Source organism: Musa acuminata, chromosome BXJ1-4, assembly GCF_036884655.1.
Source record: "Musa acuminata AAA Group cultivar baxijiao chromosome BXJ1-4, Cavendish_Baxijiao_AAA, whole genome shotgun sequence".
NCBI classification, from domain to species: Eukaryota; Viridiplantae; Streptophyta; class Magnoliopsida; order Zingiberales; family Musaceae; genus Musa; species Musa acuminata.
The window spans coordinates 40941714-40968966 of NC_088330.1; the positions used below are offsets into that span (position 1 = coordinate 40941714).

Here is a 27253-nt window from a genome sequence, read left to right on the forward strand (position 1 = left end):
AATCATTATTTTGCTATAAGAAAAATAGCATCTTTTGTATCACATTATAAACAAAAGTATAACCAAAGTGGATGGGATGAATGCTTTCCTCGTGAGACCTATGAAACCGTATTAAATTCATAATCATATTTTAAGCATGAAAGGATCATTAAATCATGTCACTTTTCTATTGATCGTTTACCTGTCCATTTCATTTCTCCTAAGACTAGGCCTATGAATATACTTCGCATATCCCAAATACCAAAGCCTTTGTCGTTCCTTCCTTCCCCACTACCTTTCAAAACCCCAACCTTTCTCTTCCCTTCCCTTCCCTCTTCTCCGCCATTCTCTTCAGCTTCCCAAAACTTCCCCTTTCCTCGTTTGATTCCCTCCACGGTCTTCCCTTCCATTCCTCCTCGCTCGTGGGGAGTCAAGGAACAGAGAGTTGAGGGGGAAGACAACATACGAATGGGGAGGTACATGAGGAAACCCAAGTTCTCCGGCGAGCTGACGGTCATGGAGGGCGCCACCCACCAGCCCTCCCTCGGCGTCTGCACCCGCGCCCGGGCCATGGCGGCCGCCGCCGCAGCGCGGGACTCCTCCCTCTCCTACCTCGAGCTTCGCAGCCGCCGCCTCGAGAAGCCACCGGCCTCCAAGCCCAGGGACCCAGCGAAGGTGACCCCCAAATCCAACCCGAGCTCTAAGCTTTGCTCGCAGAAGGCTGGCCGTGTTCCGACATCGAATTCGGGGTCGCTGAGATCCGCACGGATGAGGAGCGGTTCAGAAAACGACGAGGATGCGCCGCCGTATGTGGAGGTCTCGTTAGATGAGAACGATCTCGAGCCTGAATCGAGGGAAAGGTAGGTTTTTGCTGGAGACTCCTCTACATAAACTAGAGCTTTGTGGTTGAGATTAATGAAACGGAGGATCTGTTGAATCTTGTTCTAGTTAGGGTTTATAAAAAACTAGTGTTTTTAGTTGCTGTTACTTCCTTTGTCGATTATTTTAATGTCTTCTCTTCCCTGAATGTTTGTGTTTTGTGCTTTTATTGCGAAATTTAGATTCCAATTTCAATTGTAATCTGATTCTTTGAGTCCCCTTCAGACATTTAGAAGGGTTTCAAAGATACAAGTCATTTTAGAGCTAAAATATGGATTTGATAATCAGTATAATTAGTTTCTTATGATTATATACGCACAAAAAAAATGACATTGGAAGCGTACAATCATTCTTTGCATGGATCTCTCTTATGATAGTTGCTATCCTAAACATCTCACTCTTCCTACTTAATACTAGGTTTTAACCTTTAGAGATTATGTTGCTTTATTTTCAGAAAAATCCCTTTAATTCGTCTTTTCTACATTGAGCAACTTTTGTAGTTGATTTGAATGGAGGTTTGCAAAAGTTCTCTTTATTATCTTTTATATTAACTTGGCTTTCACATCTTTGCTTCAAAATTGACCAAGTGAAATTCCATTGAGGCTCAATCTTGTTACTTGCCTTTGAAATTTTGTAGAACAATCCTAGAGCTAGAATTTTGTTACTGTATAAGTCTTGTTTTCGTTGACTTGTTTCAATTGTATTGGCTTCTTCTTCCCCTTTACTGAATTTTACTACTGGAAAACTAAGCCATAGTCATTATGATAAGTGGAACTCCTACGAGGGGAGCCGCCTCCTCGATAGTAACATGTGTTGGCTACTGGGTTTTACATGTATGTCATATCTTAAAATTATAGCTTTCTCTATGTTTCACTTTTTTTGGCTTCCTTGGCACCTAAGGAGTGTGGTTTCTGATAGATTTTGATTTGAACTTTAGGGGCATATGTCTTCAAACAACTATAGGTGTCATTAACAGTGCAATGTATTCTTTGTCGGGGACTTCAATTTTTCTTTTTAAAGCATTTAGAGTCCATGTTTAGATTTTTTGCACATTTGCCGCATGACTGGTGTTGAGCTCTTACTATGATGTTATTCTTTGGAGTAAAAGCAAAGGAACCACTTCATGCTCATCTTTATTCTAAAGATTGGAGCTAGTTTATTTAGTTTATTAAAGTTTCTTTTTGGTGCTCTGACTTTATTTAATATCCCAAATTATTTATGCTTAGAAGACCTTATGAATCTTGTTTAAATCATCCTCGAGAAATCTATGGTGTACTAATGTGCTGTTTGTTGGTTTTTGGCATGTCAGAGAGACTACACCGTGTGGTTTGACAAGGGATTCCAGAACAATAGGGACACCAGGTTCTACAACAAGATCTACCTACTCAACTGCAGCTAAGTGGAGAATGCAGAATCCTATTTGCCAAGACATTCCTACTACTCGTGAGATGGAAGAGTTTTTCGTTGGGCTAGAGAGACTCCAGCAGCAAATATTCATTGAGAAGTATATATATTCTTCAACTTCTTCCCTATTCCTAAATTAGTGAATGCATATACCTTGGAATTCAACTAGCAAAAGAACATGCTGATGAGTGCGTGCCATCATGTCTATTATAGGAGATTGTTCTAAAACTCTGGTCATACTTCTGATGACAGTAGCAGCTTGCAAATTTATTTTCGATGTTCCATACACCTCATATTATCTTGTTGTCTTTATCTTATTTCTAGGTACAACTTTGATCCTGTGAATGACCGCCCACTCCCTGGTCGGTATGAATGGGAAGAACTCGGCTCCTAGATAGAAGATTTACCTGTTTCTTCAGTGCCTTCTCCAACTATCTCAGCCCAGGATGTTAGTGGGGATGCAATGGCAGAGGTTGTCACATTCTTTATCTTGTAAAAAGTTGGAAAGATCCAAAGGTAGGTGTAGTCGAATGATCCATAATGTTTAGAGGTGATGAGATAAACCGTAGAAAATCTTGTGGAAGCTTATTGTAATTCTTAACAGATCATTCTCGCGGGTTACAGGGGTCAATCACCCTTGTAATTTGCAGTCGTGAAAGAGATGATGTAGCAAACTCTTCTGTTGAGTCGGGGTTCGATGATGCTCCTCAAGATTCAGTTCTATAATTTGTCCGAATACCTTTGATAGATCCTAATAGTCTGCAAATGCTCTGTACTATGAATGCACTTAATTTAAGACTTAGTTGTGGTATATAGTATTCCTCTTATTGGTCCAGTCAGATACATGCAACATGATCCATTTTCCATTATCTGTTCTTTGCAGTTATGTCTTGATGGTTGATTATTTTGAGCCTCATGATGGCAACTGGTAGTGTATTGTATTCAACATCCTCCATGACAATTATTTTATGCGAGCAATATGTCTTTCTAGCTTTAGGGTAGCAGAGGCATTTGAGATGAATTTGATGAGCTTAATAACATCACATGATAAATCATCATCAAACAAAACATGAGATGTTTTCGTATCATATCTCAATTGGAAATGGACTCCTAAAAACCACACACCACACAAACAAAACATGAGATGGAAATGGAGACTAGCACTCCACTCCACACTGCTTGAGAACTGGTCCTTGCTGCTTGGGCAAGAAGGGATCGATCCTTGACCCAGACCAGCGAGAAGATGGAAGCAAGCAAAATGGACCCAGACCAGTGAGAAGTTTGTTTATATTATTTTCTCTTATAGTATTGACATCATTATTATTTGCTTTTGCTAATCTGAATTACTTACTAAGTGTTCCATTCTCCCGTTGACGTGTGGAGTCCAGTCAATGCCTACTAAATATACTACATTAGGAAGGCATTTAAAGGAATGTTTTCTTATTAAATTGACGATTACAACATTATATAAAGACGTCTCTTCATATATGTTTCTATTCTAAGCATGCTCAACCTTCACAAGGCAAGGATGAAGCCTTGTCAATTATATCATAAGGTTCAACAATAAAGACTCGACAATTATTTAAGTCACACTCATTTATGTTGATTTATACATTTATCAATAGCCTAAGATCATTATAACTCTTTTGTAGTCAATAGCCAAAAAACCCTCTTCTCAATCTACGTACGTAAAAGATAAATTGATGTAGAAAAGCAAATACAAAAGAGCTATACATAGATGAATAATCTTGTTAACTTTAGCCTTCATTGTGTTGTGAAGTGAGTATGACGACTGCTCCCTTAAGTCGATTGCATCCCCGAAGATTTAAAGGGACTAAATTCAAAAGTGAAAAGAAAAAAAAAAGGGAAAGAAAAGAAGTAATTTATAGACTGATTAGTTATAAAGTTTATTAAGATTAGGACAAAAATTATATACAATTAAATCAAGTAATTTTCCCATATTAATGTTTTATTCGTTATATTATATTGTGCATTATATCCATCCCACCATCAGCTTATTATTTTTTTTTATAAATTTTATAATATATTTTTAGAAATAAAAACATTAAATAGCAACAAGTTGGGTTTTTTAATAATTTTATCTGTTTAAATTACTTGGAAATGATTCAATAAGTTTATGACAAATTTATCGGGGTAATAAGTTCGTAAATCATACCCAATTTTATGATTTTTTTTAGGATAATTTATTCGAACGACACAAAAAAAAAAAAAGGATGAGATTAAGGGAGGACAGATTCATTAGTTTGCTGGAAGCCATCTCAAGAAGGATTAATATGCCCATGAAGAATATCAGGGTTAGATCATGTCAAATACATTAGTTTGTTGACATTTTAAATATTCGATTGATTGTTCATGCGATACAATGTAAATAGAATTTAATATGAAATTACTAGAAATGCGTGTTTAGAGATTTTAATTTTCATCATGAAAATTTAATATTTTCATTGTAGATATCTTCATTTAATGATTTTTTCCTTCATGAAGAATATTGACAGTTTGCTAACATTAATTGATTTTTTATTTGATTTAATGACGGAATTACTAAAAGATTGGGGTTGACTCTAAGGTCCAATTCGGGGTCGGCTCTACTCTGGACCGGGTTCAGCTTGGGGCGGACCAAATCCAACCCGGTTTGGTTTGAAGGAACGTGGTTTCAGCCCACTTGGAAGCATTTGTTCGCCCAAGAAGAATAGCAGGGTTTGGCCACGTCAGATGATTGGCGATCTCATTCATGCTGATAAATTGCAAGGGTGATTCAGACACTTTCCCGATGGCTGGGTTCCGTCAGGTGTCCACGTCACTAGCTTGCCACGTCCTAAAATGCATATAAATGCGTCGCCTTATCAGCTTTATTCTCCCTTATCCCCTGTATCGTATAAAACACTGCTGTCATCAGCTGTTCTCCTATTTTTGGTTGTGTCCCTAAACCTCCTCTCCTTCGTCCGCGTCTCTTACTTAAATGTTGGTGGGGGAATGGAAGCAAACAATCGAACACCTACAGTGCATCCGGCGACGAGATTTCATAAAGATCCTTAGAGAGAGGAAAAAGGGGCTCAGTGGTGAGTTTAGAGTCGTCGGATTTGTTCTATTGGAGCTTTTGTTTCAAAGTCTACATCGAGAATTTAGGTCTCGTGTTTGTTATTATTCTGTGATTAGACGTTTTTTTTAATCGAAGCGTTTTAGCACTAAGGGTTTGATGCTGCTAACTTTGCCGGGGTTAGAAGAAGGTCGTCGGCGCCTTCTGTTGTTTAATTACGTTCGAATTGGGTTTTGGCCAGCGTTCTAACCCTATTTGGTCTACATTCGCCTTCCTGGGATTGAAAAACGTCATTGATACTTCTGCTGTCTTATTGCATTCTGATATGGTTTTCTCTTGGGCTTATGGTTGATCATGTCAAATTTGCATACCAGCTTCGTCGATTTCATTGTGCCATCAAGTAAAGATAATTGTCTGTCTTTGGTTGGTGGGCTCAACAATGAATGTACACCCAATGTGCATGGTCCATCATGGTGGTGGCATGTGCTTGCGATCCACGGATAGCTCACCATGCCTTATGTTAATCCAATAGGCTAACTGGGTCAAGTTCATTGCTTCTAAATGTTTTAAGTCCAAATTAATAGTAGTATATTCATATAATAATATAAGTTAACTCAGTTCTCCTCTGTATGTCATAGTCTAAGGGATGTTGATAGATTAACAATCATGTAAATTAGGATAAATATCTATTAGTTCTATGTTCTAAACGACCCCCGCTTCCTTATGTGAAATCGTCCACAGTTTTTCTGCCTGTTTTAGTTGGTATTTTTTGATCTGATTATAATCTATTCTGGATATAGATACTTCTGTTCTACTTTTCGCATGCAATGGAAGGTGGTGTTCACAAAGCAGATAAAACTGAATTTAAGGAATGCTTTAATTTGACATGGAAGCAGCCATATATCCTTCGTCTGGCATTTTCTGCTGGCATTGGTGGTCTGCTTTTTGGTTATGATACAGGTATCAACCATCTTCTGTCTATATTATTATAACTATAGTTCAAGCATTATATAAAAAAGATTGTCTTCTGAATTTCTGTCAAACCCATAAACCTTCTTTGTTTTGTAGCTGAATTTTAATTATTACCTATACATTGCAAAGCTTAATGAATGTGGAATGATCTTTCGGATTAATGGTAAAGCATTGGTGAGGGGATTAGTAAGAAATAAGTGGAAAATACTTCAATTGACTTTAGAATGGTACCTAGATGGAAATATAGAGCCCAACGCATCTTGTTAACTAGGTCCATAGTATGTGGTACTCCTTTTCCCTTGTAAAATTATTGTTCCCAAGCAGTCATCTGGTTGTTCATTGTATCTTTCTTTATATGGTTTTGCTATTCCTTTGTCTGCTATTCCTTTGTCAAGCCATTCCTATCTGCTATTCCTTTATAATGGCTGCTAAAGAGATAGATTGACCACCCAAATAGTCTCCAAGAACTGGTTGTGATCATATCTTTTTCAATATACATCACATTACTAAGGTTAGTGATAATGCAAGATTATGTTTTAAGCCTCTTTATCTTTATTTGGGCTTTATTTGAGCATGATAACTCTGGCATCCCACTTTATTATACAGTTCAGAACAAATGAGTGGAAAGGTAAACATCTATTTTAGACGAATATCAGCATTGTATCTGCTTTAACAACACTTGGAATGGAAAAAAAAACTAGTCAGATTAACAATAAGAGGTCCAAACAATATAAATTGAGGTTTGATGGATGGACTCAAACTTCATGACACTGCCATAACAGTTAGAGAAGAGGACGAGTTATCACAAAGTAAAGAGGGAGAAAATATTAGACACAATATATTGAGAGAGATAATAAATTAAAAAGAACTATCTGACCAGAAAAATATTGTCAAACTAGCTAATTTTACATCATCACAAGTTGTTATCTACGAGACTATGACCAAGCAACCCAACCCACTTATTTATAACTTCCAACTTTTCTCTGATCGAACTCCACTTGGCACTCCTCATTCATAACCATGAGAGGACAAATAACCTCAAATGATTTCCTAGGTGACCATATGTTTGTTTGAGTCTTCTGGACCTTTGATCTAGAACAGTAATTTCGTAAGACTAACGTGGATCAACACTATTGTAAAACAAAAATCCAGGCTATTGAACTTTCAGTCCATAGCTGAGTCCATAGTAACTCAAATAATACTGAACCCATAACAAAATAGGGATTTTGTTTGCAATTGATTTTACTTATCTATAGTTATTAATATTTGTCGGATGAGTTAAACACCTCGTAGTGAATATATCATCATAACACATATAGCTTCTTAATGAACTACAGTATTTTATTTTAAAATTTTTCATTCGTTGCTTTTTATTATTCAATATTATATAACTGTGTTGATTGTAACTCATGATTTAATAAAATTAATGAACTCGTTAAATGTTTAGGTGTTATCTCCGGAGCACTTCTTTACATCAGAGATGACTTCAAATCAGTTGACAGGAGCACTGTGCTGCAGGTGCAGTTCATTACATTCATTAATTTACGTTATTTGCTTGTGCACAACAATCCACCCCTCTAAGATTTGGTGTAACCTTGTGTGAACAGGAAACCATTGTGAGCATGGCTGTAGCTGGAGCTATAATAGGAGCTGGATTCGGTGGATGGTTGAATGACAGATTTGGAAGAAGACCTTCAATTATATTGGCTGATTTGTTGTTCTTCGTTGGTGCTATAATAATGGCTGCCGCACCAATTCCTGGAATTTTAATTCTTGGGAGGATCTTTGTGGGATTTGGAGTTGGGATGGCTTCTATGACCTCTCCACTGTACATTTCTGAGGCTTCTCCTGCAAGAATTAGAGGTGCTCTTGTTAGCACTAACGGGCTACTGATAACAGGAGGACAATTTTTGTCTTACCTTATAAATCTGGCATTCACCAAGGTACTATGTCAAGTCCTTTTCTCTCATCGATAGTTGTTACCTACTAAATTGACTGTGTATCAATAAAAATGACGTTTACGACATTTGGTAGGCACCTGGTACTTGGCGATGGATGCTTGGGGTTGCAGCAGTTCCAGCACTTGTTCAATTTTTGTTAATGTTGTCCCTTCCTGAGTCACCTAGATGGCTGTATAGAAAGGTTAACATCTAAGCCTTTTCATATCAGAATTGTTTGCCATAGATTTTGTTCTTCTATGTGTCAATTTAGAATTTTCTTTTGTCCGATAGGAAAGGAAAGAAGAAGCTGTAGACATCTTGAGAAGGATATACCCTGCTGAGGAGGTTGAAGCAGAAATTGAGGCTCTACGACTATCAGTTGAAGCTGAAATTGCTGAGGAAGGTTCGATCGGAGAATATAGTTTACCTGGTAAGTTAAGGAAGGCATTGAGCAGTGTAGCTGTCCGGAGAGGACTCGTTGCAGGCATTCTCTGTCAGGTTGCTCAACAGTTTGTGGGTATCAATACCGTTATGTATTACAGTCCCACTATTGTTCAGTTGGCTGGCTTTGCTTCTAACAGTACTGCCTTAGCACTTTCTCTAATAACCTCTGGGCTCAATGCCCTTGGATCCATAGTCAGCATCTACTTTGTTGACAGAGCTGGGAGGAGAAGGTTGCTACTTCTCAGTTTGATTGGTATCGTAACCTGTCTTGCTTTACTTAGTGGTGTGTTCTTTGGAGTAACAAAACACTCGCCAGCTGTTAGCAAAGAGGAAACTCAACTATTCGGCAATTACACATGTCCTGCTTTCAACCCAACCTCAGGCATGGAATGGACGTGTATGGATTGCATGAGAGCAACTTCTGAGTGTGGCTTTTGTGCTCATGGAGGGAATAAAGTAAGTACTCAGCTGTTAAATCCCTTTATCCTTAAATCCTTACTGTTGTTTGTATTTTAGTAAGAATCCTGGTTGTTCTAACCATGAATGATTATGTCATTTTAGGAAGCTATTAATCTATTGTTTTCCACATAGCGGTGTAAGAGATATTTAGAATGCCTTAGCTTTTAGGTAGAGTTATGTTCGGTCCAGGATGACTTAAAACCGTGTGAAATTGTTCTTGTTTTCGGCAAGTGTGAACAGTTCAAGCTCCTTGCAGATAATGATCTGCAACTAGCCTTGAAGTTTTCAGTTAAATCGACTTCATCTCTTTTGGTCTCATGTTATATCACATATCTTCCTACTTAAGTTGAACATTAAATTCATAAGTCTAGTTACATCAATGTTCTAAACCATATTATCTATTGTGCTTGGAATTTCTATACAGCTTCTTCCCGGAGCATGCTTGTGGTCAGATTCTACAGTTAGAGATGCTTGTCACGCCAATCATCGTGAGTGGTATACTCGAGGATGCCCAAGCAACTTTGGATGGTTGGCTCTCGTCGCTCTCGGAGCATACATTGTATCTTACTCTCCTGGTATGGGCACTGTCCCCTGGATTGTCAATTCGGAGATATACCCCTTACGATACCGAGGACTCTGTGGGGGGTTGGCCGCAGTAGCTAATTGGGTCTCCAATCTGATCGTCACGCAAACCTTTCTGAGCTTGACGGAGGCTTTAGGAACTGCTCCCACCTTCCTCTTGTTCTGTGGCATTTCTGCTGTTGCCTTTGTGTTTATCTTTTTACTTGTACCGGAAACCAAGGGTTTGTCATTCGAAGAAGTGGAGAAGATGCTGGAAAGCAATGATTATAAGGCATGGCGTGTAGCAAGGGCTCAGGAAAGCAAAGACCATAATACATGACTATTATTCATCATAAGAGATGTTATTCATGTTACTGTCTTACAAATAAAAATTTTACGAAAACTTTTGTCTGCTTAGCATTTTCATTGTGTGCCACAAATTTTCATGGTGATAGCTATAGAAGCACTATAATCAAATTGACTTGGAGCTACTATGCTTGCAAAGTTCTACTTAGTAAGCATTTACTTCATAGGTTTGTCGAGCATTGCCGATTTGAGTTGGCCTGAACTTAGATGTTGAGAGTTTCTATTAGGATACAAATATTTTTCCTATTTTCTCTGTTTTCTGGATAGACTATTAGGGTTCAAGATGTGGAAAATATTTGCATAATGTTCATATCTTCTCATATATCTTCTCTCACTTGCTTCTTTCTTGTTCCCCATCAATATTTGCATAAAACGCAAATGTCTCTCCACACAGTAAATTTATAGCATAGAAACTCTCATGAATTGCATGAAGAAAAAAGACTCCATGCATTTTCAATTAAAAACATATTGTTGCATCATTAACTGTTATAGAATCAGTTCAACTATTTCATAATAGAAAGATGACTGTGTAGTAAATGAAAGTGCGAGGATGGCAAGATAGAATCAAGTGATCTGATAGTTATAAGTGCAGCGATAACTTGCTTCAGCAATACAAAATCCATTTCCACATAAATTTAGACGGCAGTGAGTTCAAAGACACAAAAGGGCATAAAGAATACTGTACATTTTATCACCATCTATCTGGGCACTAAGCTTTAGTACATGATAGAAGGAAGAGAAAAAAGATGGTAGCAGTTAGACAAAACATGTAGGTTACAGATTAGGATACAGATCTGCTGTCTGTGAATGGATCATCGCAACTGCTATGGCGAAAGACTGTAGAGCTGATAGGTTTAATGACATAACATGTCTTTGCTCACATTCAACACTTTGAGAGTGGGTTCACTGTGTTCAATGCATCCTCTTTTGTCTATTATGTACTTGCGGCTCGACCAATGCAACTTCTTTTGTGTAGTACTTGTTTGATATGACCAATAATATGAGGTCAAATGATATAGTCATTATTCTTAACTAATCATGAGTTTAATTAACACCATGCTAGTAATAACACTCAAAAGGAATATTTTATTGTTAAATTAAAGATTACATTATTCTAACCTTGTTAAGCATTATGAACTTATAAAATTAAGCTAGAGTTCTTCAGTTGTTGATGGATATTATTCGCCCATAACAAACAATTAAATATTGATATTATGAATTTTAGTCTAATTGATTAGGTATAAAGTTTATTAGGACTAGGACAAAAATTATATACGATTAAATCAAGCAATTTTCCCATATTAATATTTTATTCGTTATATTATATTGTGCACTATATCCATCCCACCATCAGCATATTATTTTTTATTTTTAAAATTTTATAATATATTTTTAGAAATGAAAATAATAAATTATCATTCCTCCACGGTCCATTAAACCGAAAAAAATAGAAACAAGTTGGGTTCTTTAATCATTTGATATGTTTAAATTACTCGGAGATGATTCGACAAATTTATTAGGATAGTAAGTTCTTAAATCATATCTAATTTTGTGATTTTTTTGGGGTAATTTATGCCTTTCCATGAACGACGACACAAGAACAGAGAGTGAGATTATGAGAGGACATATTCATTAGTTTTGTCAGAAGCCATCTCAAAAAGGATTAATCTGCTCGTGAAGAATGTCAAGGTTTGATTGTGCCAAATACATTAGCGAGCACATTCACCCCTGACACCTTCCAAAGGTGACTCAATCCACCTTGCTACTTCCTAAATAGCTTGTTGTGTCCTATTTTACTTGTGCTCGTTATCTAAGGTGTGCTATTAATTTTAGCCATGCGAGCCACCAATGCAATTGCCTTAATTGCTTCTTAATAAAAAATATCGTTATTTATTTTCTAAACAATAATATGCGCTTATTAGAAATTTTATTTAGCAATCAATTAGGTATGATTTATTTACTTCTAATTTAAAATAAAAAAAATTAATATATTTTTACCACTTTGTAAATCTGTAATTTTATGATGTATTTGAGACTCTTGTTTAATGATATATTATTTTATGAATTTAGTTTTATAAATTAATATCATGCCACTGGTATTTCATATCTAAATTATCATTTAATTGTCATCATGAAATTTACAATTTCTAATAATTTTGCTTCTATGAATGAAATCAGCAGTTTGTTGACATTTTAAATATTTGATTGATTGTTCATGCGACAGAATGTCAATAGAATTCAATATGAAATTACTAAAAATGCATGTTTAGAGGTTTTAATTTTCACCATGAAAATTTAATATTTTCAATGTGGATATCTTCATTTAATGATTTTCCCTTCATGAAGAATATTGACAGTTTGCTAACATTAATTGATTTTTTATTTGATTTAATAACGGAATTACTAAAATATTATGTTCTGAAAAAGTTTATCCCGAAATCTGAATAAAAGTCGGATTTAATTAGGGGTGACTGTCAGGTCCGATTCGGGGTCGGGTCTGCTCTGGACCGGGTTCAGCTGGGGGCGGACCAAATCCAACCCGGTTTGGGTTGTGGGAAGGTGGATTCAACGTAATTGGAAGCATTAGTTCGTCCAGGAAAAATATCAGGGTTTGGCCACGTCAGATGATTGACGATCACATTCATCCTGATAAATCGCAAGGGTGATTGGGTTCCGCTAACCGACACTTTCCCGATGGCTGGGTTCCTCCACCTCACCAGCTTGCCACGTCCGAAAGAGCATATAAATCCGTTGCCATGTCAGCTCGATTCTCCCTTATCCGTCGCATTGTTAAAAACACTTGCTGTCATCAGCTGTTCTCCTAATTCTGGTTACGTCCCTAAACTTCCTCTCCTCCGTTCGCGGCTCTTTCTTAAATGTTGGTGGGGGAGTGGAAGGCAACAATCGAACACCTACAGTGCATCCGGGGACGAGATTAGATAAAGATCCTTAGAGAGAGGAAAAAGCGGCTCAGTGGTGAGTTTAGAGACGTCGGATTTGTTCTATTGGAGCTTTTGTTTCAAAGTCTGCATTGAGAATTTAGGTCTCGTGTTTGTTATTATTTTGTGATTAGACGTTTTCCTAATCGAAGCGTTTTAGCACTGAGGGTTTGATAGTAATCGGAGAAGTGCTAACTTTGCCAGGGTTAGAAGAAGGTCGTCGGCGCCTTTCTGTTGTTTTATTACGTTCGAATTGGGTTTTGAGCAGCGTTCTAACCCTATTTGGACTACATTCGACTTCCTGGGATCGGAAAACGTCTTCGATACTTCCGCTGTCTTATTGCATTCTAATATGTTTTTCTCTAGGGCTTATGGTTGATCGTGTCAAATTTGCATCTTAGCCATGTCGATTTCATTGTGCCATAAGTAAAGACGATTGTCGTGCCTGTCTGTCTGTCTTTGGTTGGTGGGCTCAACAATGAATGTACACCCAATGTGCATGGTCCATCATGGTGGTGGTATGTGCTTGGAATCCACGGATAGCTCACCATGCCTTGTGTTAATCCAATGGGCTAACTGGGTCAAGTTCGCTGCTCCTAAATGTTTCAAGTCCAAATTAATAGTAGTAGATTCATATAATACTGTAAATTAACTCAGTTCTCCTCTGTATGTCATAGTCTAAGGGATGTTGATAGATTAACAATCATGTAAATTAGGATGAATATCTATCAGTTCTATGTTCTAAACAACCCCCTTTCGCTTTATGTGAAATCCTTCACAGTTTTTCTGCCTGTTTTAGTTAGTATTTTTTGATCTGATGGTAATCTATTCTGGATATAGATACTTCTGTTCAATTTTTGGCATGCGATGGAAGGCGGTGTTCACAAAGCAGATAAAACAGAATTTAAGGAATGCTTTAATTTGACATGGAAGCAGCCATATATCCTTCGTCTGGCATTTTCTGCTGGCATTGGTGGTCTGCTTTTTGGTTATGATACAGGTATCAACCATCTTCTGTCTATATCGTTATAACTATAGCTCAAGCATTATATACAAAAGATTGTCTTCTGAATTTATGTCAGACCCCTAAAACTTCTTTGTTTTGTAGCTGAACTTTAATTATTACCTGTACATTGCAAAGCTTAATGAATGTGGCATGATCTTTTGGATTAATGGTAAAGCATTGGTGAGGGAATTAGTAAGAAATAAGTGGCAAAAACTTCGGTTGACTTTGGAATGGTACTTGGAGCGGAAAAATAGGACCCAACGCATCTTGTTAACTAGGTCCATAGTATGTGGCACTCCATTTCCCTTGTAAAATTATTGTTCCCAAGCATTCATCCGGTTGTTCATTGTATCTTTCTTTATGTGGTTTTGCTATTCCTTTGTCAAGCCATTCCTATCTGCTCGTGCATGTTTATTATAATGGCTGCTAGAGAGATAGATTGGCCACCCAAATAGTCTCCAGGAACAGGTTATGATCATATCTTTTTCAATGTACATCATATTACTTAGGTTAGTGATAATGCAAGATTATGTTTTAAGCCTCTTTCTCTTTATTTGGACATTATTTGAACATGATAACTCTGGCATCCCACTTTATTATACAGTTCAGAACAAATGAGTGGAAAGCTAAACATCTATTTTAGACCAATATCAGCATTGTATCTGCTTTAACAACACTTGGAATGGAAAAAAAAAACTAGTCAGATTAACAATAATAGGTCCAATCAATATAAGTTGAGGTTTGATGGATGGACTCAAACTTCATGACACTGCCACAACAGTTAGAGAAGAGGATGAGTTATCACAAAGTAAAGAGGGAGAAAATATTAGACACAGTATATTGAGAGAGATAATAAATTAAAAAGAACTATCTGACCGGAAAAATATTGTCAAACTAGCTAACTTTACATCATCACAAGTTGTTATCTACGAGACTACGACCAAGCAACCCAACCCACTTATTTATAACTTGCAACTTTTCTCTGATCGAACTCCACTTGGCACTCCTCGTTCATAACCATGAGAGGACAAATAACCTCATAATATGATTTCCTAGGTGACCATATGTTTGTTTTAGTCTTCAGGACTTTTGATCTAGCACTATAAATTGGTAAGACTAATGTGGATTAACACTATTCTAAAACAAAAATCCAGGCTATTGAACTTTCAGTCCATAGCTGAGTCCATAGTAACTCAAATAATACTGAACCCATAACAAAATGGGGATTTTGTTTGCAATTGATTTTACTTATACATAGTTATTAATATTTGTCGAATGAGTTAAACACCTCGTAGTGAATATATCATCATAACACATATAGCTTCTTAATGAACTACAGTATTTTATTTTAACATTTTTCATTTGTTGCTTTTTATTATTCAATATTCTATAACTGTATTGATTGTAACTCCTGATTTAATAAAATTAATGAACTTGTTAATTGTTTAGGTGTTATCTCTGGAGCACTTCTTTACATTAGAGATGACTTCGAATCAGTTGATCGGAGCACAGTGCTGCAGGTGCAGTTCATTACATTCATTAATTTATGTTATTTTCTTGTGCACAACAATCCACCCCTTTAGGATTTGGTGTAACCTTGTGTGAACAGGAAACCATTGTCAGCATGGCTGTAGCTGGAGCTATAATAGGAGCTGGATTCGGTGGATGGTTGAATGACAGATTTGGAAGAAGACCTTCGATTATATTGGCTGATTTGTTGTTCTTCGTTGGTGCTATAATAATGGCTGCTGCGCCAATTCCTGGAATTATAATTCTTGGGAGGATCTTTGTTGGATTTGGAGTCGGGATGGCTTCTATGACCTCTCCACTGTACATTTCTGAGGCTTCTCCTGCAAGAATTAGAGGTGCTCTTGTTAGCACTAACGGGCTACTGATAACAGGAGGACAATTTTTTTCTTACCTTATAAATCTGGCATTCACCAAGGTACCATGTCAAGTCCTTTTCTATCATCGATAGTGGTTACCTACTAAATTAACTGTGTACCAGTACAGATTTCTAACAGCAAAAATGACGTTTACGACATTTGGTAGGCACCTGGTACTTGGCGATGGATGCTTGGGGTTGCAGCAGTTCCAGCACTTGTTCAATTTTTGTTAATGTTGTCCCTTCCTGAGTCACCTAGATGGCTGTATAGAAAGGTTAACATCTAAGCCTTTTCATATCAGAATTGTTTGCCATAGATTTTGTTCTTCGATGTGTCAATTTAGAATTTTCTTTTGTCCGATAGGAAAGGGAAGAGGAAGCTGTAGACATCTTGAGAAGGATATACCCTGCTGAGGAGGTTGAAGCAGAAATTGAGGCTCTACGACTATCAGTTGAAGCTGAAATTGCTGAGGAAGGTTCGATTGGAGAATATAGTTTACCTGGTAAGTTAAGGAAGGCATTGAGCAATGTAGCTGTCCGGAGAGGACTCGTTGCAGGCATTCTCTGCCAGGTTGCTCAACAGTTTGTGGGTATCAACACCGTTATGTATTACAGTCCCACTATTGTTCAGTTGGCTGGCTTTGCTTCTAACAGTACTGCCTTAGCACTTTCTCTAATAACCTCTGGGCTCAATGCCCTTGGATCCATAGTCAGCATCTACTTTGTTGACAGAGCTGGGAGGAGAAGGTTGTTACTTCTCAGTTTGATTGGTATCGTAACCTGTCTTGCATTACTTAGCGGTGTGTTCTTTGGAGCAACAAAACACTCGCCAGCGGTTAGCAAAGAGGAAACACAACTATTCGGCAATTACACATGTCCTGCTTTCAACCCAATCTCAGGCATGGAATGGACGTGTATGGATTGCATGAGAGCAACTTCTGAGTGTGGCTTTTGTGCTCATGAAGGGAATAAAGTAAGTATTCAGCTGTTAAATCCTTTTATCCTTAAGTCCTTACCGTTGTTTGTATTTTAGTAAGAATCCTGGTTGTTCTAACCATGAATGATCATGTCATTTTAAGAAGCCATTAATCTATTGTTTTCCACACAGCGGTGTAAGAGATATTTAGAATGCCTTAGCTTTTAGGTAGAGCTATGTTTGGTCCAGGATGACTTAAAACCTTGTGAAATTGTTCTTGTTTTCGGCAAGTGTGAACAGTTCATGCTCCTTGCAGATAATGATCTGCAACTAGCCTTGAAGTTTTCGGTTAAATCGACTTCATCTGTTTTGGTCTCATGTATATCACATATCTTCCTACTTAAGTGGAACATTAAATTCATTAGTCTAGTTACATCAATGTTCTAAACCATATTATTTATTGTGGTTGGAATTTCTATGTAGCTTCTTCCCGGAGCATGCTTGCAGTCGGATTCTACGATTAGAGATGCTTGTCACGCCAATCATCGTGAGTGGTATACTCGAGGATGCCCAAGCAACTTTGGATGGTTGGCTCTTGTCGCTCTCGGAGCATACATTGTATCTTACTCTCCTGGCATGGGCACTGTCCCTTGGATTGTCAACTCGGAGATATACCCCTTACGATACCGAGGACTCTGTGGGGGGTTGGCCGCAGTAGCTAATTGGGTCTCCAATCTGATCGTCACGCAAACCTTTCTGAGCTTGACGGAGGCTTTAGGAACAGCTCCCACCTTCCTCTTGTTCTGTGGCATTTCTGCTGTTGCCTTTGTGTTTATCTTTTTGCTTGTACCGGAAACCAAGGGTTTGTCATTCGAAGAAGTGGAGAAGATGCTGGAAAGCAATGATTACAAGGCATGGCATGGAGCAAGGACTCAAGAAAGCAAAATACCATAATTAAAAATTTTACAAAAACTTGTCTGCTGAACATGTTCGTTGTGTGCCACAAATTTAGAAACTTTTCATGGTGATAGCTATAGAAGCACTATTATCGATTGACTTGGAGCTGCTTTGCTTGCAAAGTTCTACTTAGGAAGCATTTACTTTAGCTGTTTGTAGAGCTTCGCTGATTTGAGTTGACCTGAACTTAGATGTTGAGTATTTATATTAGGATACAAATATTTTTCCTATTTGCTCTGTTTTCCGGATAGACTATTAGGCTTCAAGTTGTGGAAAATATTTGCATAAAGTTCAAATCTTCTCATATATCTTCTCTCGCTTGTTCCTTTCTTCGTTCCCTTGTCATCTGGTGTTACATAAAAAGCAAATGTCTCTCCACACAATAAATTTATGGCATAGAAACTATCATGAATTGCTTGAAGATATAAGAACTACAGCTCCCACTACTCCATGCATTTTCAATTAAAAACATATTGTTGCATCATTAACAGTTATAGTATCAGTTCAACAAGTACACATTTCATATTTCGTAATAGAAAATGACTGCAGTAAGTGAAAGGATGCCAAGTTAGAATCAAAGTGATCTGATGGTCATAAGTGCATCAACAATTTGCTTCAGCAATACAAAATCCATTTCCACATAAATTTAGACAGCAGGGAGTTCAAAGTTACAAAAGGGCATAAAGAATACTGTACATTTCATCACCATCTATCTGGGCACTAAGATTTGGAACATGATGGAAGAGAAAAAAGATGGTAGCAGTTATATAAAACATGTAGGTTACAGATTTGGATATAGATCTGGTGTCTGTGAATGGATCATCGCAACTGCTATGGCGAAAGACTGCAGAGCTGATAGAGTTGATCCAGATTTAACGGCATACATGTCTTTGCTCACATTCAACACTTTGAGAGTGGGTTCACTGTGCTTTACATCCTGAGAATTACAAGAAAATTTAGCCATGTCAATACTTTCTCGTCTATTAGGCTTCAGACGAGCAGGCTATGAGAAACATGCAAAACTGCATATTAGCTCAATCTCATGCATTAACAATGATTAAATTGAAAAGAGAAATATTGACTAGTTATTGACTAAATAATGGCAAAATCGAGAACAAATATGTTCTTCAGAAAACAAAAAAGAAAAAGACTGTAATATGGTCTTCTTCATAGTTTGGTCCAATCTCCAAAGAAACTAGAAAGAATGGAAATGAAAGAAAAATAAGTCCAGAAAACTCTTTTGATAACCAAAAAATTGATTCAAGCTTTGTATGATGACAAACACAGCCATTTTCTTTTGAAAGTAAATTGAAGACAAAGTCACACCTGTTTAAGTTGCCTGTGCCAAACAAATACATGGATCGACAAACTTCACCTAAAAGAGGATTCATCAAGAAATCATGTGATAAAAGAAGTCGAAAAAAAAAAATCATAATCGGAGGAAGGACTGATCTTGATATCAGCGTAATCTAGAATGCCCCCAAAATATCCAAGGCACTCTTCATGAGCACCAGGAAATTGTGAAAATCTTCAACATTAGTTCTCCATACATGCATATATCTTGTAGCTAATAATTAAAAAACTGTAAACAAGATATAGAGCCCAAAGAAACTAAATGATTTGATGAATAGAATTGTATACTGCACCTCTGTAAACAATTCAAATGACTTGCAATCCCCTTCGACCTTAGCCTTGGGCAAAACAAGTGAACAGATAGAGTTATTGTTCAATACTTTTATAGGACATCCAATATCCCACCCACCACAGTCACACTGTCCACCTGACTTCCATCTCTCAGTGAGACTAGAAGGGCCACCAGCTCTGGTAAATGACCCACCATGAAATCCAGCTGGGACTAGAACAGTTACATTCCTAGCAATAGTCTCTCTGTCACATATAAATCTTTCTTTACAACTTTCAGAAGAAGATGAGGGTGGCTCTCGAGAAGAATCAGCATCGTCAAGTTCAACTTTCTCAAGGAACTTGAGTCCCCAACCGCCAAAAGCAACTCCTTTTGAGACATTGCATCCATAATCTCTGACTACTATTGCAGCCAACTCGCGATTGGGTAGGAAATCATTTAAAAGGTGTTCGGAACAATCTGGTTCATCGATAATTTGCTGCTCGCCAGAAAAGAATTGACAGAGATCACCAAATCCAGAACCTGTTATACTAACCTTGATTTTAGGGCTGTGCTTTGACGAATGGCTTGGTCTAAATATCACAGCCATCTTTCTAAAATGCATATTTTTTTTCTTGGGATTAGATGATGACTTATTTTCTGCAGAATGTTTTTCATTAGCACCAAACAAGACAAACTCAGTCTCTATGAATTTTGATCTGTTCGAGTTAACGATTACAGAGCTTGATACCTTCATCTTTCCAACAACAGGTGAAGCACTGATAACATTTTTCTTTGACTCATTTCCGATAGCTTTCCACGAATGGAACAGATAAATGTAATCCAGAGACTTGTCAACAGAGGGTTTGATCTTCAGAGGACTGGCCGCATATACTTTACCTCCATCATCAGCATCCATGGTGAATAAGAAATAACGAATGTCACTCTCCCAGACACAGTGAAGAAGTGCTGAGCTGGCACAGCCATGTGCAGGTGAAGTAGACTGGTAGGATGAAGTCGATTCCAGACTCGAGCAAGAAAACATCAACTCCTGAGAGAATTTTGCATCAGATGATTGTTTCCTCGGAGGTTCTGCGAGTGGTTTTGCATTTTCTAACAATGGGCTACAAATCCTAGGAAAGCTTGATGAATCTGAGAATTTCATTTCCACGTTACCGGCCAATCTTGATATAATTTGTTTCATGTGAACGTCTTGCTTAACTGGATCAAAAGACAATGAGCCTTTTATCGGCCCACTTCCCTTCACATTTCCTTGTATAAAATCATGAACCCATCTAGCTGAAGGACTCATGACTATGTTTCCTGACTGAACAAAAGGTGAACATTCAGGAAAGAATTTGCTTAAATTGTTTATGTTTCGAGTTATATCCATCAACTTTGAGGTCTTCAAGATGTAACCGGAGGCTGTCATGCTAGCAGGGATGTTTAACAATGATTTGTTTCCATAAAGAATAACATGAGATTCACAACTAATTTCTTCAAGACCAGCAAAAAATGATGGTGCAAGATTTTTGTTGGTACCAGAAAGATGATTCTGAGAGTTGCTGCATGGAAGTGATCTTTGGATTTGCCTGCATCTTCTGTGAAGTTTTGGTTGTTTGATTTCCAAATACAAAGGTATTTTGCTCATAATCTTCTCAAACTCCAATTTAGCATCGAAAACACTAAAATCTGAGTGATCATCTTCCCTAAATTCTGCACTATTATCCAAACTAGGAGATGCAGCTCGTTCATTCCTTGCTTGTTCTTGCCCTTCCAAATCTGCACTTTCCATTGTCATGTTCAAAGAGAATATATCCTGACATTAGCCATCATAAGAATACCCTCGGTTCAACTTCATGCTGCATTGACATAAAGAAAATGCATGTTCACCACTGAATAATGGTATGGCAGCTACTAGAAGCAGAAACATTTCTAGTAGTCACAACATGAAATCCAATGTGACCATTTATTGGCACCATAGAAGAATACAAGGAAACTACAGGAACTAAACCTAATAAGCTGTTCTTCACTAATTATATAAGCATGAGACAACAGTGGATTGGTGCTCTATATATGAAATTATATTGTTGGGATAACTACTGCTACCTTGAAGATGATTATTTGGTTTCAAAGATAATATGTCTAAGGCTTGAAGATTAGCAACTCATAAGCTACCCAAGTGACTGAAGCCAAGGAAGGAAGGATGATTGAAGATATATCCGAACCATATCTCCCAATTACCAGTATGTTTCTGTAAAATCTAGCAACAGTTGGAATCTCTATCTTCTTTTATTCCCACAAATTCTTCGCTCACAATTTTCACTTTTATTCTTCCACCCAAAGTTTTGGTGAAGTCCCTTCTTGTCTTGATTAGATGCGCAGCAGCATCCAAACCCGTAATAAAACCTTAGGCGACAAAAAGAGGACATAGACCTAAAGAGCAGGGTAACAAATTCCTCACCTTGATACTGCGTTCCAGTTCGCTGCTCTTCTATGTAGATTTTGGCCGACTTGTACCGAAGCTCGTTCTAAAAAGGAACCATCTTCTCTTTCAGCAAGACAAGATCTCGCCAAGGCTAGGAACAGAGACAGGAAGGATCAACAAGAAGAGGGAAGCATGAAGAAGAAAGGACATGTCGGATGAATAGTAACGGATTTCCGGCTGATGTGAACAGTCGAGAGAGAAAATGGAGATGGAGAACGGAAGGAAAGAGACAATAAGGTTATCACAAGAAAGGTGACTTTTCGAGGATGCGGACGACGAGAAGGGAAGGGAAGAGATGGGAAGGAGATAAGAGAAACCGACGGCTGACGATGAAGGAGATAGGAAATGTCGGGGAAGGTAAGGTGACCAGAAGAGATAAAAGGCAACTCCTTTCCCAAATCCGCGTGAACTTCTCTCTCCCTTTTCCGGTTCAAGCATTCATCACCAGCGGCTCCCTCACAAACAACCAAACACGACCATCGAATCACCAGTTACAACTGTGACCCTCCGCTCCGCCGTTGCCAACAGTAGCAGCCAGTGAGAAAGAACAAGGAAGCAACCAAAAAGTAAGACAAATCTTTCTTAGCAAAGGGAGATACCACCTGCTCCCAAAGTTGGGCTTTTACTGCAATGGTGATAGCGAAACTGGAATTTTCTCCTCTCTAATCGATAGAAACAGAGAATGCTATTACCCATCTCCGCTTTCAGTGTCCCGCTTTTGTTCGTTCGCTTATGCTTCCCTGCGTCGCCTTCTCTCTTCGGTCAAAGGTCAAACGGGAGAGACGGTGGCAGCAGAGTGGACCCCGCAGCGGGCACCGTCTCCTCGTCCTTCCCTAACACGAGCAAGAATGAGCAAAGACAATTAAGATAGGAGAGAGAGAGTACTTCGAAACCATCCGAACATTAATATTCGTGGCTTCGAAACCATCGCGCCCAACATTAATACTCTCGTTCCGAGCGTTCGACTCTTGCGGGATGTCGGAGAACTCAAACACCGCCGTTGAGAAAAGCGCGACGTTTCTAAGAAAAGCAAAGTTTCGCCTTAGTCTTCGGCTAGCGACCAACGTTGCTACAGCCACATTCCTAAGAGGCTCCACGGTCAATTCTCATCTTTCTTACTGCGGTAGCCTTCGCTGTCTTCGCTGATCTGCCAACAGTTGATGGACTTAAGGAGAACGAAGGACGGATTTAAGAAGAATGAAGGGAACGCCTGTGTCCTCACAGCAACAGCAATCGTAACAATAATAGCGATCTGCTCTTGCCCTACTCATGCTCCTAATCTGTATAAATAGGAGAGGGAACATGTTAATGTATGGAAGTATTTTTCATTTCTTCAATAAAGCTTCTATCTGTTCTATTAATCTGTATAAATAGGATAGGGAACATGTTAATGTATGGATCGAGAGAGATCATGAACCATCGCTCTCGGTGCGATCTGTTCCTGTTATATTAGTTTGCACGGTGCCAAGGCGACGGTAGGAGGACATTTTGCGTTCGGAAACACACCAATAATGCGATGGTGGCATCGACTGTGCGCTTGACCATCGAGCTTGTGCAGCAAGCTCTTCTATCTTCTCGATGCGGCTCACTAAATGGCAGACACCCTCCTTGGAAAGATCATCATAGTGGTACACGCTTTAACAATGTATCATGGCCTTTTCAGGAGTGATGATTGCTTGTGATTGAAGCAAAGTCGAGTTGTTCCATTTGACTTTACCACTCACATTGTAGTAATCATCGCTGTGTGTTCATGCTTTATTCATTAATGGCCGAACAAAAAGTTGAGATTGACGTAAAAGAGACTCAAATTTCGAGAAAGAATCCTTATCGTGAATGAAGAATTTGCATGTTAGCCAATCTCGATTTTAGGATGTACACTTTGGTTTCTGATTGATCAACTGCAGATGTGTCTGACTAGTTTGTAGTACTAAAGGCATATAAAAATTTTGATCTGCTTCAAAAGTGCTATATATTCAGCTTATAAATCTGAAATGACGGATTAAACATTCGTGAAGTAATTAGACAAAATTGGATTCCGTGTCATCCGAAACTTTCGGAAGTATACAGAGTTCACTGATTTCTTGATCTACAGGTAACTCCACAACTGCATTTGGATGCAGGGATACCTTCTTCAGGTCTCCACATATTGAGTTTACTGAACTGAGAATGATTAGATTTGCTGCCGAGGATGGCCGCAACAAGTCTACAATCAACACTATCTTTGTGTAGCCACACGAGTCATATCCATGATTCAAGGGTGTAGTTGCACTTCAATGAGTTCACCCCACTGAGATGTGCAAGGATGTCAGAGGTGTTGAGGATGTCTTCTTCCTTGATGGCCACCTACAAGTAGAAAGCAGCAGTAGATGAGAATTGGGGTCAGAGATGAGCACCAAACATATAATAACGTAAGATGAAAGCCATGATATGTCTCTGAAATAATCTTCAGACACGTAAATAGTTGCAGCAGTTTGCGGGGAAGAGAATTCTTCTGCTGAAGCTTTGTGTTTGGAAGGTTCACAGTATAAGATAAACGTAGAGCTTACTTCTTCCTCGTCCTCGAATTCATGGTTGCTGGATCTCAGTCTTGCCAGATCTCCAAGTTCATCATTCTTGGCAAATCTTCCCCGGACTCGAGGTCGGCTGTCGGCTAAGGTTTTTCTACAAGCATACTGCAGAGATGACATGGCTTCTGCGTGAGATGAGATCACGTTCGTTGCATGGAACAGATGATACTACGTACCTTGATCTTCTTGCTGAAGTTTCGCTCGTTCCGCTTCTTCATGTACCTGTGGATCTTCTCCTTCCTCTCCTCCACGGATAAACGGCCAACCTTGTAGGAGGAGTCTTCCAACGGTGAGACGTCGGTGGCCGGCAGCGGCGGCCGGGAGTTGCCGCTGCATCCAACCATCAGATGCTGGCCTCCTCCGTTAATTACCTGCAAGTCGCCGGGGCTGTACGCTCGAGCGATCGTCTCCTGCCCGAACGTGCCCAGGTCGCTGCCCTCTGCCGCGTCGCCCAACCCCACCAGTGCTGCGTCCGGTCCCGCCGCCGCCATCCCGAAGAACCCCTGCGGCTCACCTCCGCCGCCGCTGCCGTACAGCGCGGCTCCCATGCCAAGAGTACCTTCGAGAAACCCGCACGGTGGCGCATCCAGCCCCACCAACTCCTGCGGTTGCTGCATCGCCGCCGCGTAGTGCTGCTCCCCGTACGCCGCCTGCGGGTTCTGCTGCTGGCATGGTGGGCCCCCCGTCGCTGGCATGGGGACTACCATGGCGGGGTCGAGCGAGAACCCACTGGGTATGGTCTCCGTCAGTAAGATATGGTCGAACGGGTCCCCGACGTACGTCGGCGTCGGCGCGAGCGGGAACATCGGCGGAGGAAGAGTATGAGGAGGTGGATTTTGGGACGACGATGACGAGGAAGGGTACCGGGCGAGGCCGGGTTCGGGGTCGAGCGACACCGAAGGGGCATCCAGAAGGGCGTAGAGGGAGGAAAAGGGTGAGAATGGCGCCGCGTCACCGGCATAGCCGTAGAGGGGGGTGTTTGTGGCAATGGCCGTTGTGGCTGCAGAGGAGGTGGAGATGGAGGAGGAAGTAGAAGAAGAGGAAGAGGAGGAGCCGTCCTCGCGGTGAGGGAGACAGGGTTGGCTCGGGTGGTGGTCGGTGAGGGTGAAGATGTCGCTTGCGGCACTGCCGTCGTCGTCGCAGAAGTCGAGCAGCTGCACGGCGATGGGACTCGAGATACCCTCCTGCATTCAAATAGCGCACTACTTGTAACCAATCATAGCACACAAAACTTCTTCTTCCTCCTATTCCCAGATATGAAATAAAGACCCAAACAAGTTGATGACTTGCTTCATCCATGGCCATGGCCACTTCAGAAAGGAAGAGAAGACCGAGGCATGCAGTTTGCCACCAAGATAGTGCTGTCACGTGGTCAATTGTGAGCAGATATATTCGGAAGCGAGGCACGCGCGATATTACGTGGTCGACCGTGAGGATGCACCTATATGAGTGCGTGTATATATATATATATATATATATATATATATATATATATATATATATATATATATATATATATATATATATACATGCATGCATGTGTATGTGTATGTGTATTGAATTTAATGATGTGAGATCACCTCGCGGAGAAGATTAGTAATGAGAACAGCATTACATCTTAACAGCCGTCATATACCTCGGAAGCTTACAAGAGAAGAATGCCATGCATGCTGTGGATAAAACGTAAGGGTATCGCAATGGCTGGTTCAGATAAATGATTGAGTTCTAGGGATGCAAGAGATCTAAGTTATCTGAAGCTCCATAAATTGAAGGAATTATGATAGCTTCGTTGCGGAATACATGAAACTCCAGATCAAACCAACAAGCAGGAATGAGAAAGAACAATGAAAATGGAAGGGATGAAAGCTTACAATTAACAGCTCCTCCGACGTCGGTTCGATCACGTCCTGCAACATGTCTCCTCCACGAACTCAGAGTCTCCAGGAAAAGAGAAATGAGAAGAAGAAGAAGAAGAAGAAGAAGAAAATCTAATCACTGCAGAAATGTTTTCCTTGTCCTCTTAGCTTGAGTAATCTCTTATGCGTCATCAAAGATCATCTCGTTATTGGTGGCAAGGAGATTTAGACCTCCGACAGCCCATACGATTCCATCAGGTATATATAGCGGGGAGAAATTGTAGGAAGGTTGTGGCTTATAATAATGACAGGTTAAAAATGGGATGAGGAGAAGAGATCAAAGGATAAATAGTGGGCAGAGAGGGAATGTCCCGTTTCCTGTACGGGGTCACGGCGTCGAAGGTTAGGCTCCGAAGTTAACGAAGGACCGCGAGAAGCACACACTCCGTTTATTTCTTAAACGATGAAAACATTTTGCACGCGCACAAATTCAAAACGAATCATTCTTTCCTTGTCTTGGACAATTGTTTAATCACTTTTAGACAACATTTATTTTCTCTCTTTTTTTTTCTTAACAAATTTCTTATATGCCATCATGTTCTAACTATGGATGTCTATTATTAAAACCTAACATGTAATCTAATTCCATCAATACCATTCATTATCTTATCGATCAAAGGTTAATAATTTTGATTGTTAGGGTATTATCTTTGAAATGCCACATTTCAACATCATCCACGTGGTAGCATATGACGATCATGACAGCACCAACAAAAGACCTCTAGGTTATCACGACGTAACATCTCGAACCCAAACACGACGACCACACGCTCTCGCATTATTCGATGTCGAACACTGCGGAACCATTCTGAAAAGCTCAGGATGGTGTCGCACGATCGTTCCAGAAAGCTCGGAACGACGCTGCACGATAAGGGTCTATACAGGTCGATCGACAC

General features: G+C 39.3%; 5 protein-coding genes across 7 annotated transcripts; 3 read left to right on the forward strand and 2 right to left on the reverse strand.

Annotated features, from left to right (window-relative positions):
* The first annotated feature begins 252 nt into the window (after window positions 1–252).
* On the forward strand, window positions 253–3089 carry LOC135586791 (cyclin-dependent kinase inhibitor 5-like). Its single transcript, XM_065178643.1, has 3 exons — window positions 253–839; window positions 2168–2362; window positions 2587–3089. The coding sequence occupies exons 1-3, from the start codon at window positions 448–450 to the stop codon at window positions 2654–2656; spliced, it is 657 nt and encodes a 218-aa protein (XP_065034715.1). The 5' UTR covers window positions 253–447; the 3' UTR covers window positions 2657–3089.
* Window positions 3090–5163: 2074 nt separating this feature from the next.
* Window positions 5164–10108, forward strand: LOC135670209 (probable inositol transporter 2). The gene is made up of 7 exons (XM_065178644.1): window positions 5164–5342; window positions 6121–6280; window positions 7740–7810; window positions 7900–8235; window positions 8327–8434; window positions 8524–9132; window positions 9560–10108. The coding sequence occupies exons 2-7, from the start codon at window positions 6148–6150 to the stop codon at window positions 10034–10036; spliced, it is 1734 nt and encodes a 577-aa protein (XP_065034716.1). The 5' UTR covers window positions 5164–5342; window positions 6121–6147; the 3' UTR covers window positions 10037–10108.
* Window positions 10109–12879: 2771 nt separating this feature from the next.
* LOC135670250 (probable inositol transporter 2) lies at window positions 12880–18005 on the forward strand. Of its 2 annotated transcripts, none has more exons than XM_065178647.1 (7): window positions 12880–13038; window positions 13842–14001; window positions 15457–15527; window positions 15617–15952; window positions 16060–16167; window positions 16257–16865; window positions 17292–18003. In XM_065178647.1, the coding sequence occupies exons 2-7, from the start codon at window positions 13869–13871 to the stop codon at window positions 17760–17762; spliced, it is 1728 nt and encodes a 575-aa protein (XP_065034719.1). In that variant the 5' UTR covers window positions 12880–13038; window positions 13842–13868; the 3' UTR covers window positions 17763–18003. The 2 variants fall into 2 exon arrangements, with proteins under 2 accessions (XP_065034719.1, XP_065034720.1); XM_065178648.1 differs by lacking the exon at window positions 12880–13038 and adding an exon at window positions 13040–13105 and having other exon boundaries at window positions 17292–18005.
* A 313-nt stretch (window positions 18006–18318) lies between these two features.
* LOC103982647 (uncharacterized) lies at window positions 18319–22623 on the reverse strand. 2 transcript variants are annotated; one of them, XM_009399631.3, is made up of 3 exons: window positions 21851–22623; window positions 19412–21248; window positions 18319–18702 (listed from the first exon to the last, which is right to left on the reverse strand). In XM_009399631.3, exons 2-3 carry the CDS (start codon window positions 21185–21187, stop codon window positions 18547–18549), a joined length of 1932 nt encoding a protein of 643 aa, XP_009397906.2. In that variant the 5' UTR covers window positions 21188–21248; window positions 21851–22623; the 3' UTR covers window positions 18319–18546. The 2 variants fall into 2 exon arrangements, with proteins under 2 accessions (XP_009397906.2, XP_065034718.1); XM_065178646.1 differs by having other exon boundaries at window positions 19412–21168; window positions 21851–22620.
* Window positions 22624–23880: 1257 nt separating this feature from the next.
* LOC135672640 (uncharacterized) lies at window positions 23881–25812 on the reverse strand. Its single transcript, XM_065181137.1, has 3 exons — window positions 24618–25812; window positions 24421–24546; window positions 23881–24217 (listed from the first exon to the last, which is right to left on the reverse strand). Exons 1-3 carry the CDS (start codon window positions 25629–25631, stop codon window positions 24113–24115), a joined length of 1245 nt encoding a protein of 414 aa, XP_065037209.1. The 5' UTR covers window positions 25632–25812; the 3' UTR covers window positions 23881–24112.
* Between the last annotated feature and the right edge of the window lie 1441 nt (window positions 25813–27253).

Excerpts from the sequence above, each read along its gene's own strand:
- LOC135586791 (XM_065178643.1), top strand. The coding sequence starts at position 448 with ATGGGGAGGTACATGAGGAAACCCAAGTTCTCCGGCGAGCTGACGGTC. Across the intron at positions 840-2,167 it reads GAGCCTGAATCGAGGGAAAG|AGAGACTACACCGTGTGGTT; the intron begins GTAGGTTTTTGC and ends TTGGCATGTCAG. Across the intron at positions 2,363-2,586 it reads CAGCAAATATTCATTGAGAA|GTACAACTTTGATCCTGTGA; the intron begins GTATATATATTC and ends TCTTATTTCTAG.
- LOC135670209 (XM_065178644.1), top strand. The coding sequence starts at position 6,148 with ATGGAAGGTGGTGTTCACAAAGCAGATAAAACTGAATTTAAGGAATGC. Across the intron at positions 6,281-7,739 it reads GCTTTTTGGTTATGATACAG|GTGTTATCTCCGGAGCACTT; the intron begins GTATCAACCATC and ends TTAAATGTTTAG. Across the intron at positions 8,236-8,326 it reads TAAATCTGGCATTCACCAAG|GCACCTGGTACTTGGCGATG; the intron begins GTACTATGTCAA and ends GACATTTGGTAG.
- LOC135670250 (XM_065178647.1), top strand. The coding sequence starts at position 13,869 with ATGGAAGGCGGTGTTCACAAAGCAGATAAAACAGAATTTAAGGAATGC. Across the intron at positions 14,002-15,456 it reads GCTTTTTGGTTATGATACAG|GTGTTATCTCTGGAGCACTT; the intron begins GTATCAACCATC and ends TTAATTGTTTAG. Across the intron at positions 16,866-17,291 it reads GTGCTCATGAAGGGAATAAA|CTTCTTCCCGGAGCATGCTT; the intron begins GTAAGTATTCAG and ends ATTTCTATGTAG.
- LOC103982647 (XM_009399631.3), bottom strand. The coding sequence starts at position 21,187 with ATGACAATGGAAAGTGCAGATTTGGAAGGGCAAGAACAAGCAAGGAAT. Across the intron at positions 18,703-19,411 it reads CATTTGAATTGTTTACAGAG|GATGTAAAGCACAGTGAACC; the intron begins GTGCAGTATACA and ends TGTAATTCTCAG.
- LOC135672640 (XM_065181137.1), bottom strand. The coding sequence starts at position 25,631 with ATGCAGGAGGGTATCTCGAGTCCCATCGCCGTGCAGCTGCTCGACTTC. Across the intron at positions 24,547-24,617 it reads ACTTCAGCAAGAAGATCAAG|TATGCTTGTAGAAAAACCTT; the intron begins GTACGTAGTATC and ends TCATCTCTGCAG. Across the intron at positions 24,218-24,420 it reads AATTCGAGGACGAGGAAGAA|GTGGCCATCAAGGAAGAAGA; the intron begins GTAAGCTCTACG and ends TTCTACTTGTAG.